This window comes from Rana temporaria, chromosome 6 (genome assembly GCF_905171775.1).
Source record: "Rana temporaria chromosome 6, aRanTem1.1, whole genome shotgun sequence".
NCBI classification, from domain to species: Eukaryota; Metazoa; Chordata; class Amphibia; order Anura; family Ranidae; genus Rana; species Rana temporaria.
This window is the reverse complement of record NC_053494.1, coordinates 149,994,302-150,009,810: the sequence shown is the minus strand read 5'-3', so window position 1 is coordinate 150,009,810 and position 15,509 is coordinate 149,994,302. Positions and strand designations below refer to the sequence as shown.

The 15,509-nt window shown below is 41.9% G+C and overlaps 1 protein-coding gene across 9 annotated transcripts in view; it reads left to right on the top strand.

Annotated features, from left to right (window-relative positions):
* The window catches only part of LOC120943901 (UDP-glucuronosyltransferase 1A1-like), a 105,483-nt gene that overhangs the window by 64,828 nt on the left and 25,146 nt on the right, over window positions 1-15,509 (top strand). The window contains exons 1-2 of one of the 9 annotated variants that reach the window (XM_040357570.1): window positions 5,123-5,707; window positions 10,698-10,706. The exons of 5 other annotated variants lie outside the window; for them this stretch is intronic. In XM_040357570.1, the coding sequence (XP_040213504.1) occupies window positions 5,172-5,707; window positions 10,698-10,706 (545 nt within the window). In that variant the 5' untranslated portion in view covers window positions 5,123-5,171. Of the gene's footprint in view, window positions 1-3,590; window positions 4,506-5,122; window positions 6,018-10,697; window positions 10,707-11,654; window positions 11,759-15,509 lie in introns of those variants that run through there. 3 more of the 9 variants (XM_040357563.1, XM_040357567.1, XM_040357564.1) reach the window with 3 other exon arrangements.

Below are 15,509 nucleotides of genomic sequence, written 5' to 3'. Positions count from 1 at the left end.
AGCAGAACCAGGAGACACGATTCTCCTTCGTCTGCGGCCTCGAGCGCATCATCCCATATTTTCAGTAAGGCCGTTTCTGTCCCGTGTCCGGGACGGAACCCGGATTGAAATGGATCGAGTAGGTTGTGGGTATCTAGATGCTGTTGCAGCTGATTTACCACCACTTTCTCCATTATCTTGGACAGAGCATTTAGACCTGTTATGGGACGGCGGTGAGTTGGGTCCATAGGATCCAAATTAGGTTTTTTCAAGATCGGCAGGATTGTGCCCTCTTTCAGCAGGGAAGGCACTATGCCTTCCTTAAATGACTGATTTATAAGCTGTGTGATCGGAGGCGCCAGGATGTCGGCACATTCCTTCAGTAGCTTGGTGGGAATGATGTCATTGGGTGCTGTGCTGTTGCGCAGCGCACCAATGAATTTTTTTGTGGTATCAATGGAGATGGGTTCCAAAGTGAACTTAGTTGATTGTAGAGGCGTTCCGTCGGTGTTTTGATTGAAGAGGGGGCTGAGTGGAGTATTGTTTTGCCGAATACTTACCCGAATTTTTTCAATTTTGTTGATGAAGAAATCCGATAGTTCATTGCAGAACTCTTGGGTGTCTGAAGTGGGGACTTCAAGACATCCCGGATTCATGGTCTGGGTGACCATCCTGAAGAGTTCACGTGGGCGATTCATTGCGCTGTTAATCACCGTGGAAAAGTGAAGTTTCTTGGCTTTGAAAATTTCCTTGTGATATCGTGTAGTTACTGCTTTGTAGAAGTTGAGGCGGTCTTCTGAAGGACTTCTTATCCAGGCGGCTTCCGCCCTTCTGCGCTCTTGCTTCAATAGCGACAGCTGGTTATTGAACCAGCTGGACTTTTTTTCCCGGCTGCGGACTTTGCGCTTTGGTGCTGCTAAGTCGGCTGACTGTAGCAGAGCTGCATTTATGGCATCCAAAGTATCTGAGGCTGCTAGCTGAGGAGGAATAGCCCCAATTTGGTTTCCCAGGGTAGATCTGAAGAGTTCCGAGTGGAGCTTCCTCTGAGATCTAGCCCAGTGTATTGTCACCGGCTTGGGTACTTTCATGACTAGTGGAATTCTGGGAATTATGAAGCTAATTGCATGGTGGTCTGTCCATGGCAAAGGTTCAATACCCAGAATGTTTATTTTCAGATTTTGTCTGAAAATTAGGTCGAGAGTGTGACCTGAAGCATGCGTGGGTCCGCATATAAGTTGCTGAAGACCTAACCCTTCCAGGTGGTCGATGCAGGCATCCGCGATGGGATCCTGTGAGGAGTTGGCCCACAAATTGAAATCCCCGAGCAGCAAAAGATGATTGCTGTTAAGGGAGTAAGTGGATATGAACTCCGTTAATGCTGAAATCAAATGCGATTTGGGCCCAGGGGGCCTATAGCAGAGGAGAATGTGAACGGTCTCCTGAGAGTGAGCTTGAAGTTGAAGCGTAAGAGTTTCCATAAAAGGTAGAGGATTTTGAAGGACCGGTTTAGTGATTGCAATATGAGACTTATGAATCACCGCCAGGCCTCCTCCTCTTTGCCCTATTCTATTTTCCGTTAGGATACGATAATTTGCTGGTACCAGTTCTCCAAGAATGGTGTTGCAATCGTCTGACAGCCAACTTTCTGTAATGAAGAGGCAGTCCAGATCGTTTTGTAGTAAGAAATCATGGATTTCTGATCGGTGTTTAACTGCTGATCTAGTGTTAAGCAACGCACATGATATGTGCTTGAGCTGTGTTGAATGGTTGAAATTTTTGATGATCGATCGTCGATCGATTCTCAAAAGTTGATCTGATTTTAAGGCTTTTTTGGTGACGGCAGGTAATATTGTTGCGAATTGTCTCAGACCCCAAATGGTTTCCGCAGAGTATCGCAATTTAACCATTGTTGCCAGTCACCGTGGGCGGGGGTGCGGGTGATCGGTGAGAGAGGATTCGGAGAATCCTCGCTCTCAGCAGTCCTTGGTCCAGAGGAAGGCAAAAAAACCCTGGGCAAGCTGGCCAATGTGCTGCGGCAGGGAAAAAAATTCCTTCCTGATCCCTAAAGGCGATCGGCTTCAAGCCCTGGGTCAAAGACTGCTGAACTTAATGAGGGGAAAAAGAGGGGGGGGGGATGCTGGGTGTCACTGTTGCTGGGGTGCACCAAGATGGCCGCCAGGCAAAGATACAGGACCCAGGCTGGGGGGGCAACCAGGTTGGTAAGAAAATGATTCCCCCAATCTGGTTGCTTAGCAGGGGGGTGGAGGGGACCTCTGGGGGTGCGGGGGCGATAATCAGAAAGACCCGCACTATTGGTGGCAGGCGCAGGGAGAAAACGGACGGAGCGCCGGTAGGCCGCGGCTGAAGCCGCGGACTTTCCTGAGGCGCGGCGGCCGCGGAAAGTAGCAGGCTGGCGCGGGCGTGTAAAAAAACGCCGAGAAGCGCCGAGAATACACCCAGGTGGGGTGTCTAGGGGCCACCACAATCGTGGGTAGCCGTGCGAGTGGGGATGCCGAGCCCAAGAGGGGAATAGAGAGCCGCAGTGAGGGGTCTGAGTGACGGCTGCCCTGAGAAGGACGGCCGTCAGTGGTTCCCCTGGATGGTAGGCCCTGAGAGGCAGGGTCTTACCTGCGGCGAATGAAGGAGTCCACGAGGAGAGAAGAGAGCTGGATTCCTGGTTCCCAGTAGTTCCTAGTAGCTGTTCCCTGTGCAGGACAGGTAATGGTAGTCTGCCTAGTAGCTGACTGTCAGGTCTGGGTGGGAGCAGGCTCGTAACGGAAGGTCCGAAGCACCCTACTCCACCTCTGACACTGACTGACTGACTGACTGACTGACTGACTGACTGCAGGCTGAGAGTTGTTCTCTTTCTGAATCCGTCGTATCTCTTTCTGAATCCGGCCCACTATACTTATGTGGTTGCTTTAACAAATCCTTACCACTGGGTGTCACCACTCATTCTGCACAGCCTTAAAGGGGTTGTAAAGGAATTATTTTTTTCCCTAAATAGCTTCCTTTACATGCAGTCCTCCTTCACTTACCTCAACCTTCGATTTTGCGTTTAAATGTCCTTATTTCTTCTGAGAAATCCTCACTTCCTGTTCTTCTGTCTGTAACTCACCACCGTAATGCGAGGCTTTCTTCCTGGTGTGGAGAAAGCCTCTTGAGGGGGGAGGGGCGAGCAGGAGTGTCAGGACGCCCACTAACACACAGCTCCTTTCTCTATCTGCAAAGTAGAGAGTGTCCTGACTTGCCTGCTCGCCCCCTCAAGAGGCTTTCTCCACACCAGGGAGAAAGCCTCGCATTACAGTGGTGAGTTACAGACAAAAGAACAGGAAGTGAGGATTTTTCAGAAGAAATAAGGACATTTGAGAGCAAAATCGAAGGATGAGGTAAGTGAAGAAGGACTGCACTAAGGTAAAGGAAGCTATTTAGGAAAAAAAATCCTTTACAACCCCTTTAACACTGTGTGTCAGCATTCTTTGTGCACAAAATGTTCAAATATTTGTGCCATACACATTTACCTAACATTCTGTTATCTAAGTCTCAAGGTCATTTGCTTTTGATTTTTTTTTTTTCGTGCCATACAATGTGCACTCAAAGTTCATTTCTGAAAGGATTTCAGCTCAGGCTACAGTAACATTCATTCTGTGCAACCTCTGGATCTAGTCATGGGGACCTGGGTCATGTGCTTCAGTTTTATTGGAATTCTTCTTTTTTCCACAGCATTTAGACTATGTGAAAGTGACAAGTTGCTTGTTATACCACAAGATGGAAGTCTTTGGCTCGCCATGAGTAGCGTGGTTGAGAAGTTGTCCCAAAGAGGTCACCAGATTGTTATGGTAGTCCCTGAAGTACATTTTTACGTAAATAAGATGGATAATGTCACAGTGAAAACTTTTACTGTACCCTTTAACAAAGAGTTCATGGAATCGATGGTAAAGGAGACTGGTCATGATATATTTCAATTCCGGCCTGTTCTGCAGGATGTGAAGTTTATGTATGATAGAATAGTAAACATAACCAGTTTTGTAGTTACTCAGTGTGAGTACTTACTACAAAATGAATCCCTTATCAAGTATTTGGAAGACTACAAGTTTGATGCTATGCTGAATGACCCCGTCTACCCATGTGGAGAAATCATTGCTGAACATCTTTCTATACCGTCCGTGTCTTTCATAAGGGGGGCTTTCTTCGGTGCAGACCTGGAAGCAACACAGTCTCCAGTCCCAGCTTCTTATGTTCCCAGATTCTTTACTGTGTACACCGACCATATGGAGTTTCACCAGAGAGTGAAAAACTTTATAATAAGTTATATCGACCAGATTGTATGCCGCTTATTCTATGCTCCCTATGCCCGTTTAGCTTCAGACTACTTGGACAAGGATGTCACAGTTATGGATCTTTTCAGTAGAGCTTCCATTTGGCTTCTAAGATATGACTTTGTATTTGAATTTCCTAGACCTGTTATGCCAAACATGATCTTTATAGGAGGCATCAATTGTGTTCGAAGAAACCCTCTGACTCAAGTAGGTGCAATGCTTGCTACTGCCTTTAAATTCTGTGTTTCTTAGTTTTATAACGGTTGTGTTATTATTTGTTGTCAGTAAATAACAGGGATGAATTTCCCAACCAGCACACTAGGCCTTTGTGAATTAAGGTGCAACTCAGGCCAATATATATATATATATATATATATATATATATATATATATATATATATATATAAAAATTTTGATTAGAGTGAGGAACAGTTACAGCCCCTGTAAACTTATTTTTCCCAAAAAGTTCTCCTTACTTCCTGTATTTTTAACAATTGTTAGAACAGAAAACAAGAACATTCAAAACCATCATCCTGGTTATTCACCTAGGGACAATTCCATTTCCTCAAACAGTTGAATGCCTTTCTCGGTCTGTTCAGGCATGTGAGTTTGGGGAGAAAGTTCAAATATGAAGTAATCTAAATCATTTTTCTCTTACTACCTACTTTCTCAACTTTGTGGAAATGCCTATGTAGCAATTTAGCTTCCAACTGCAAGACTGACAGATATTGAGAAACATTTGTTATCTAAAAAAGTTCAATAAAAAAGCAAAGTTCATTTTGTGATAGCTGATAAGGAATTCAAGGGAGTTACGGAGTGCATATAAGTGCAAACAGTGCCGTGTAATGAGTTTTTGGTTTCTCAAAGGCAGACATGAGTTTTTACAACGTTCTTAGATTTCTTATTTTTTTGGTGACATTGAGACTGAATGAAGGTGGAAAGCTGCTAGTTGTACCGCAAGATGGAAGCCATTGGCTCAGCATGCGAGAGTTGGTGGAGGATCTGTCCCACAGAGGTCATGAGAGTGTTCTGGTTGTCCCCGATGTTAACTTTCACTTCAAGAATTTAGACCAATTCATAGTGAGAACTGTTCCTGCTCCCTACACCAGAGAATTTATGGAATCAATGATAAAAGACTATACTGATACAGTGTTTGGAGAGAGGACAGGCTTACAGAAAGCAATGTATATGTATCATAATATTATGAATATGAGACATCATTGTGTAGCAGCATGTCAGAGCCTTCTTTACAATGAAACTCTTATCAATGATTTGGAAACATTTAAGTTTGATGCTATGTTGACTGATCCGGTTTTCCCATGTGGACAGATATTAGCAGAACATTTATCTATTCCAACTGTTTTCTTCATGAGGGGGGCTTTATTTGGGGTTGACCAGGAAGCAACCCAGTCTCCCAGCCCAGTTTCCTATGTGCCAAGATTCTTCACTGGGTACACTGACCACATGACCTTCAAAGAAAGAGTAAAGAACTTTCTGTTGAGATATGCTGAGCTGATTTTGTGCCGAATTTTCTATGCTCCTTTTGCCCAACTGGCATCAAATTTTCTGCACAGGGACGTCACAGCGGTGGACCTTTTTAGTCGGGCTTCAATCTGGCTATTAAGATATGACTTTGCCTTTGAATTTCCAAGACCTTTAATGCCAAACATGGTATTTATAGGAGGAATCAACTGTGCCAAGAAGAAGCATCTAAACCAGGTAGAAATTATTGGTGTTAAAAATATTTGAATGCGAAAAGAATGCATGCAATCCAGCATGCCAAGGTGTGAATGGGCCCTATATAAAGACCAGCAATGCATTAACCCTCCTGGTGGTGTTCCCGAGTCTGACTCGAGGTTAGATTTCTGTGCTGCGATCGGTAACCCCGAGTCAGACTCGGGGTTGCCTCGCAGGATCCACAGACAGTGTTTACTTACCTTGTCCCTGGATCCAGCGATGCCACCGCGCTGTGTGAGCGAGCGGGTGCTCGCTCGATTCACACAGCGTCCTCCTGTGCCGCCGATCTCCGTTCCCGTGCGACGTTACGACGCACGGGAGCGGAGAACGGCGCCAAATTCAAAAACGTAAACAAACACAATACATACAGTATACTGTAATCTTATAGATTACAGTACTGTATGTAAAAAATACACACCCCCTTTGTCCCTAGTGGTCTGCCCAGTGCCCTACATGTACTTTTCTATATATATAAAACTCAACGTGTGTGTGTGTATGTATGTATGTATGTATGTATGTATGTATGTATGTTCCAGCATCACGTCCAAACGGCTAAAGATATTGACATGAAACTTGGCACACATGTTACTTATATGTCAGCAACAAACATAGGATAGGTGGTTTAACCCTTACCCACCCCCATTTGCCATGGTCGGGGTTTTTCTTTAAAGTCCCATTCAACTCTATGGGAAATACATGTTACTTCATGTTCCAGCATCACGTCCAAACGGCTAAAGATATTAACATGAAACTTGGCACACATGTTACTTATATGTCAGCAACAAACATAGGATAGGTGGTTTAACCCTTACCCACCCCCATTTGCCATGGTCTGGGTTTTCCTTTAAAGTCTCATTCAACTCTATGGGAAATACATGTTACTTCATAACTTCCAAACGGCTGTAGATATTTCGATAACACTTGGTCACATGTTACTTATATGTCCACTTAAACTATAGGATAGTTAATTTATCCCTTAACTACCCCCATTTGTGAGGGTCTGGGTTTTTGTTTAAAGTCCCATGCAAATCAATGGGAAATGTATGTTCCCACATAACTTCTGTACGCCTGGAGATATTTCAATAATACCTGGTACACATATTACTTATATGCCAAATAAAAATATATGACAGTTAAATTAACCCTTACCTACACCCTTATATAAAAGATGGGTATATTTATATTACTATGATTTTCCTCCCCAAAAGGTTAAGATAGGAAGACCGGGCAACGCCGGGTATTCAGCTAGTATATAATAAAAACTGTTCTTTCTGCCTGCAAACTGTAGATTGTCCATAGCAACCAAAAGTGTCCCTTTATGTCAAAAATGGTTTTAGAGCAGCTAGAAAGCAGCGATAATAAATTATAATCACTTGCAGAATTGTGCGATAGCGATTTGTGGGGAAATTCGTCATAAAAAAATAAAAGTAATGACAGCGACAATTCTGCAACTGAGCAAATTTCAGTGATTTTGGGTTGATTACATTATTGAATAATTTTTATTAGAATTATATTATTATTTGTTATAATTATTTATAATTATTTATTATATTATAATTTATAATTTTGTTTTTAAAAAAATGTCATACCCGGGATCCCTACAATACTCTTGTTTGGTCAGATTTAAGTGAGTTATTCCTAAGAATTACAGGCCTACAGTATAAAACTCCAAATTTCCTTGCAAATAATGGTACCGCTTTCAGCATCTTTTTTTCTGAAAGAATCATACCGCCAGGGAGGTTAAACAGAAAAAAAAAAGATACTGGTGTTGAATTGCTATCTCTTAATTTAAAGATGTGAACAGGCCTGTAGGTTTGCATTTGCATTTTATTTTGGAGTTATAGAAAACCATATAGCCAAATCTTGAAAATATAAATAATTTACTAGCAGATCACCTCACAAGCAAAACATCTCCATAAGAGACAAAAGACCTCAAAGTTTCCTCTTATTGGGGTTGATTAAATAGGCTGTTCACAGGTAAATAGGCTGTTCACTTTGCAAGGGGATTTTCCCCAGAGCCTAGTGAATGAGGTGAAGCTCTGCTGACTTCCATCATCGAATCAAGTGCAAGGAAAAAGGATTTTTTTTTTCCATGCACCTGCGTGGATATTCTTTGCAAAAGGAACTACATTCATTAAATTCTGGGACTTACTCGCATGCAAAGTGAACAGCCTATTTGCCTTTAGTAATTCAACTCCCTTGTGTTGTATTAGGTTTGCAAACATACTCTAAACCAGTCTCAAAATCAATAACCAGGTTGTGCTGAAAAGAACACCAGAGGGCACCCACGTACATTAGAAAAACTTTAACGATAAAAGAACAAAAAACAACCCGAAAAGGTAGCAAATACGTCATTAAATTAGTTTAATCCGTTTAATTTGTTATCGGAATTAGTTTCATTAATTCGTATTAAAATTGATTCAAATTTTTGAAATTTGAATAGTTTTCGAATCAATTTCAAATAGTTTTTTGAATTCGAATCGTTTTCAAATTGGAATATTTTTCCAATTAGAAAAGTTTTCTAATTTGGAACGTTTCCTAATTCGAAAAGTTTCTAATTTGAAAAGTTTTTCCAATTTCTAAAGAGAATAAAATATAAAAGATTAATCATCCTTTCTATTTTATTCTCTTTAGAAATTGGAAAAACTTTAGGAATAGAATAGAAAAAAAATTGAATAGAATATATAAATAGAATATAACAGAAAATTAAAGAATAGAATATAAATGAATAGAATAGAATAAAAGAGCTCTGTCCCAGGCTGGTCGTGTCCTCTCCTGCCTCCCCTTGTACTGTGACCTCCTGCCCCCACATGTGTAGAGCAGCTTCCCATTGATTCACAAACCATAGTAAACAACACAGTTTACTATTTAATAAACAAAGTGAGTGATCAGTACAGAAAAAGAAGGGACCGGTAAATGACATATTTCCCCCGCTCTCTATCCTAACACATACTGCAGCAGTCGGTGGGAGAGGTGAGAGGGGGGACCCAGGCAGGCAGCACCGCAGGGAAAAGAAAAGACAGGGGGGACCTAGGCAGCAGGCGAAGAGGAAAGGAGGGGTGGAGGGGCGGCATTTACTAGAACCAGTCACCATCTACTGTATTTTCCTCTTGCAGCCACTGGATCTGGCTTTCAGCAGCTGCAGGAGGAAAATACAGCCAATCAGTTCTAGCAAATGCTGCCCCCGCTGTCCAGGTCTGACTTCAGGGCAGCAAGGGAGCAGGATGAATCCCCGGGGCCTGGATCCTGATTACCCTGCGATCGGCAGTGCGGGCTCACAGAGCAGCAGGTAGTGCAAATGCAGCTCAGCCAGGTCAGTCCAGCCCGATTCAACCTCCTAAATCCCAGCTAGTGTCAGCACTGCAGACAATTTGGCGCCCCCATTAAGTTGGCACCTGGTTCATGCACGCCAAGCACTCTGTACCTACTCTGTGACTTTTGCCCCAATCTTCCCAGCTGCAAGACTAAGCCTGGTCCACTATTCTGCCTCCAGTGGGAGCTGATTCAAAAATTCATGACACTTCCATGTCTATCTATGGCTGTACCTCTCCTGTGGATAACAGGAGTATAGTTCGTTTTGCACTATTTTGTGACCTGTTTTCAACAGAGGGGGCTGAAGTAAACTCTCTGCTTACGTCACAGAGTCGGTCCAGGGTTGGGATCCGCCCAGATTCCTGGACCGGCACATGGCTCAGCCTCTCAGAGAGCCGCTGAGAGCCTGAGCTGGCCGCTCCCGACCCCTGCACAGCCCAGTGCTCAAGTGAGTGTGGGGGGGGGGGCAGAGGAGAGAGCTGCTGACTGACTGTCACCAGCTCTCTGTTTGAGGTGCTGTGAGAACCGAGCGATCGGCGGTGTCCATCACTGGGTTCTCAGTGAAGAAGCGCCAGGGGACAGATGCAGCATCGGACCTATGCTGCATCCACCTATGTAAGTATGAATCCAAAAAAACAAAAACAAACCCCATACTTCTCATTTAATGTAAAATAAGAGCAACACTATTTAATTTGTAAGCTGAATAACTATTCAAAAATTAACACACTGTTAAAAAAATGTAAGAAATAGACTATATATATATATATATATATATATATATATATATATATATATATATATATATATATATATGAAAGTAATCAATATGCTTTGTTTCATTTACAGACCAATTACCAGCTATGATGTAAAAATTCCCGAATTGACATTGTGAAAAAGAAATCCTGTCATGAGTGTCCATAGCTGGACGTATGCACTGGCAGTTGTCAGTGATGGGGGGTCATTGGTGATTGGTGGGGCTTGAGGGAGTAACACTGGTACTCACTAGGGAATGATCAATGGTGCTTAGTGATGGGCATAGCTCTCAATTGTCCCTGATTTTTGAGGGACTGTCCCTGATTTGAAACAAAGTCTCTCTGTCCCTCCCTCCTCCTCATGTGTCCCACTTTTTAGTCTGATCTGCAGTACGTAGTTCTATATAAAATGTGTTATTTATCTTTCAAATAGTGTTTCCTAGTGCTAAACCTTTCATCCAAATTCTAAATTGTTTAATTTGTAAATTTTAGTATTGTTAAAAAAACACTGGGTTTAACTTATACGTGTTTTTGTTTAGTTCTCCTCTAAGGCGGCATGGTGGGGGTGTGTCCTATGGCGACTTACTGTTGCTAATAGGTGTCCTTTGTTCCCGTCTCAAAAAGTTGGGAGGTTTGTGTTTAGCTGACTTATGTAGAAAGTTCAATGAGATTTAATTGCACACGTGTTTGCCGTGTTTGCCTTGTGTGTCAATGCGTCTACGCGTATTGACGTGTAATGCAAACTCTCCAGGGTGAGGTGCAGGGTTTTTCAGGGTAGATTCCAATAGGTGAAGAGTATCAAAAGAGTATCAAAAGAAGATAAAGGAGATGCACGTCTAACCTATTGTAACAATCATTTGCTTAATCCAAGTGACCGTTACTTTTAGCTCTTGTAAAAAATAACAGGCAGATAATGACTGTTATTGCTTAGCTTTTTTTTTTACAATTATATATATATATTATTTGTTTATATATTTTTATATTATAAGAACCTTTTTTTTTTTCGACTTGCAATTGCTTTATGTTTTTTTTTTATCAAAAAGAGGAAACCAGTTCCCTTGTTTTAAGGCTGCATGAATGGAGCTCTGACTAACATGCATACAGTGCTACAGTCTATATTATGATGTCATAATGTAGAAATACATTACAGACCTTCAAATTAAAATTTTCTTCCATTGTTTTGTCCAATTTTCTCCAGTTATATGCCAGGTACTGTACTAATAAAATACTATTTATTGATTTTATGATGTGAAGGCAAGGGTAAAGACATATTGATGGCCATTGTATAGGTCGAATCGGACAAAAGTCTGCATAATGCCTATATATTCCCAGGCTGTAGAAAGGGGAGAGGAAGCTGGGTGTGTGAAGCTGGAGAGATTTGGGAGGGGAACGGAGAAGGGACAGGGGATCTTTTCCTGGAAAATTTTACCTATTGAGCAATATAGAGAAGTTGTTGCTTCTTGCCTTTACTAGTACAGGAGGAAAAGTTCTGCAGATTTTGCTATGCTCCCTAAGGCTGCCTCTATACAGACTTGCCTGCACTCAAAGCTGATTTGTTGATAGTGCTGTCTCTTGATCTTTACTGAGCCCTATGCCTTTAAATGTTCAGTATAGTTTAGTGCAGAGTTCAGTCAAACAAGGAGGAGACAGAAGAGCACAGTAAGTACAGCTTACTAATGTATAGCTAACAGGCCAGGGAGACTTTAGTAATGAGGGTCTGCTGCAGTCATTGCTGTGCATTGAAGTAACACACATTTTAACGCATGATAGCGCAACAGTGCGAACAAGCCCTTAAAGTTCCCTCAAAGGGTGCTTTGCACAGCTGAAAACATGTTCCCATTTTTCATAATCAAGGCAGTTGACTAATGATACTTATGTCCTCTGAACGCCTTTTTGTTTTAATCCGAGTACGGTACCACTGTTTCACCAGTACAGTGTTCACCTATACATTACAAAATCCTGCTTGCTACAATTTTCTCTAAGGTTTTCAATAATGTAGGTCGTGGTATAGCTAGAAGCAGTTAACCACATTCAGCTCAGCTTGTTCTGTAATGTTGAGGATGTTTCACAGATTACGCAAGCTGCAGGGCTATCTCTGCTTTCTGCGGTTGACCTACAATTTCCAGAAAGCACACCTTCAATAGAAATCAATGGTAGAGCATGTTAAAATTTGAATGTATAACGTTGCACAGGGGAAAACTCCCTGCCTTTCAAATGCACATTAAAGTGTAAAAAAAAAAAAAACATGCATTCGAGCAGAGGTCTCCAAAATACAGCCCTTAGGCAACATCTGACTCTCTATGAGATTTGACTGATTGAGGTCAGCAGAGGGGGAGTTATGGCGACCTTAATGTAAGGGGGACTCTAATAGGGAGCCTGATGTAAGGGAAACTCTGATGTGGACTCAAATGTAAGAGGGACTCTGATTGGGGCCCTAATGTAAGAGGGACTCTGACTGAGACCCTGCTGTAAGGGGGGGGGGACTTTGAGGGGTACCCTGATGTAAGGGCATACTGCTAAGGCCAAGTTTGTTGTAAGAAAAACTCTGATGGGGACCCCAGTGTATAGGAGAACTCTGATCGGAACCCTAATATAAGGGGAAGCTTTTATAAGGGCTGTGTAAGAGGGACTCTGATGTAAAGGGGACTCTGATCAGGGCCCAGATGTAAGGAGTACCCTAATGGTAATATTTGGCTATTACTTGTAAAATATACATTGCAGCCCTCATACTGAGAAGAGACCCTTGCCTTAAAGCAGTGTTTCTTTTTTGAGTCTCATCCTCCTTTAAGAATTTCATGAAAGCTATGGAACGCCTCCCCAGAAAAATTCACATAAACACAACTTTGCATGCAGTGAGTACTGTATGTGTAATTTTTTTGACTGAGATTCGATTGTCTTAAACATTCTTGACATACCCAACGTTTTAAGTAAACAATCTTAACAAAAAAATATTTTTCTTATTTTCATACAAAAAGTAATGCCCACTTATTACAAAAATGAAACACAATCATCATGTGCAAGTTCAACAAAACAATATAATTCTGTTGAAATCTACTATTACTACTACTAGAATTAGCTCTTAAGCCTCGTACACACGATCAGTCCATCCGATGAAAACGGTCTAAAGGACCGTTGTCTTAGGTTAACCGATGAAGCTGACTGATGGTTCGTCGCGCCTACACACCATCAGTTAAAAAAACGATCGTGTCAGAACGCGGTGACGTAAAACACAGCGACATGCTGAAAAAAACGAAGGTAAATGCTTCCAAGCATGCGTCGACTTGATTCTGAGCATGCGCAGGTTTTTAACCGATGGTTTTGCATACTAACAATCGGTTTTGACCTATCGATTAGCAATCCATCGGTTAAATTTTAAAACAAGTTTGCTTTTTTTTAACCGAAGGTTAAATAACCTATGGCGCCCACACACGATCGGCTTGGACCGATGAAAACGGTCCATCAGACCGTTTTCATCGGTTTAACCTATCGTGTGTACGAGCCTTTACTATTATGGGTGCACAAGATGACGGTTGTGTAGAGAACAATGATACAAATCTAAGGCTCCATTCACACCTAGGCGTTTTCACACCCGCCACCAGCCGCTATTGCAGCCTGCAATACGCTGGAGGGGTGATTTTACATTGTCGGCTATGGAGATGGTTCACATCTCCACGCCGAACGCCGAAACGCCTGAAGCTCAAAACAAGTCCCGGACCCTTTTTTTCGGGCGGCTTCGGCGTTCGGGCATAGCCGACAATGTTAAAATCACCCCTCCAGCAAACAACAAGGCTCAAAAACTACGCGTTTTGTCGCCGCAAATCGCGGGACAAAACGCCTATTTTATGTCGACGCAATACGCCGCATATCGCCTACGCAAAGGTGTGAATGCAGCCTAAATGATAAACATGGGCCAACAATGAGTTGGCTCAATATGCGGTGGCAGGGTGCGTTTTGTTTCATTTTTTTCAATGGGAAATCATTTATTGCGACAAGGGGGAGGGCTGTATATTGAATGAAAATGTTTTTTTTTTTTTATCTGACCCTCATGGACCTTAGGTTAGAAACCCTTGCCTTAGCGAATTTTGAATATGAAATGTGAGGGGAAAAAAAACATTTAGTATTTTGCTGTGTAGAAATAAATTACCTGTCCCATGTTTGGCTGCTTCTGAAATCAGCAAACATGTTAATATACACCAACAAAACATCTGAGTCACAGATAAAAAATAATAATAAACCAATTAAACACCTGTGCTACAGATAAAAGAAAAACGAATATATACTGCTAACTAAGCAGCTACCTCTAGTTATACTATCAGGACAAAGCAATAAAGATAGAAAGATGAGGAAGCGCTTCTACTTGCTCTGTGCTTTTTTCTAAACAATAAAGTGCTAAAAATACTACTTAAAGTGTTTTAGTGCAAATGTTACCACCATAAATAAAATAAAATGCATATATCTTCCCCCAATCATATATATCTTCCCCCAATCATAAACTGTATAAAAAAATTATAAATCCTAATAAACCTAATGTGAAACAAAAAGTGCTCAAAACCACAGTTCATACGATAAATAGTCAAAATCCTAAAGTGCATATAAAGTGTCCTGAAAATCGCTTATTAAAATAAATATGTCGCATTCAATATTAGAAAAATCAACAATAATGTGGATTTTCAACTTTGCTCCACCCAAATCTGAAAGCTCAGTTGTGTTCCACTTTCATTAATCCACAATTTCAAAACTTGTGAATCACTGTGTTCAAAAAGTAACCCATTTGCACAGGTAACCTCACTGGTGTTTATGGACCTTTTTATTATATAAAGGTCAAAAGGGGCTTAATAGTAAAATGGATCAATTCCTCTCTGTCACTCCATAACTCCGGGATGATGCTATCATGCGTAAAAACATAGATTGTGTAAAGCCACATTTCATACATTTATTAAAACGGAGTTCCACCAAATAAAATAATATTAAAAGTCAGCAGCTACAAATACTGCAGCTGCTGACTTTCAATATATGGACACTTACCTGTCCTGGGCGCCCGCGATGTCGGGTCCCGAAGCAGATTTGTCCCTCGGCTCTCGGGTGCTGCCGCCGCCATCTTCGGCAAGGGAATCAGGAAGTGAAGCCTTGCAGCTTAATTTCCTGGTTCCCTACTACGCGAGCCAAGCTGCGTGATCACACTGGTCCCTACTGTCTTCTGGGACCTGTGTGTCCCCTAGAAGACAGCGGGGGGGGGGATTAGGCGCCAGACGTGAATGCAAGGCTTTCTGTGATTGGAGTAAGGGAGATTGTGATTATCTATTGTTTTCCTAACATGGACCTGTGCTCCAACTCGCCTGTACTGTTGCTGCACATAACATTTGACTGTACAGTGTATCCTTGATAAGTGCAGTAACTCAAATTCTTTTCT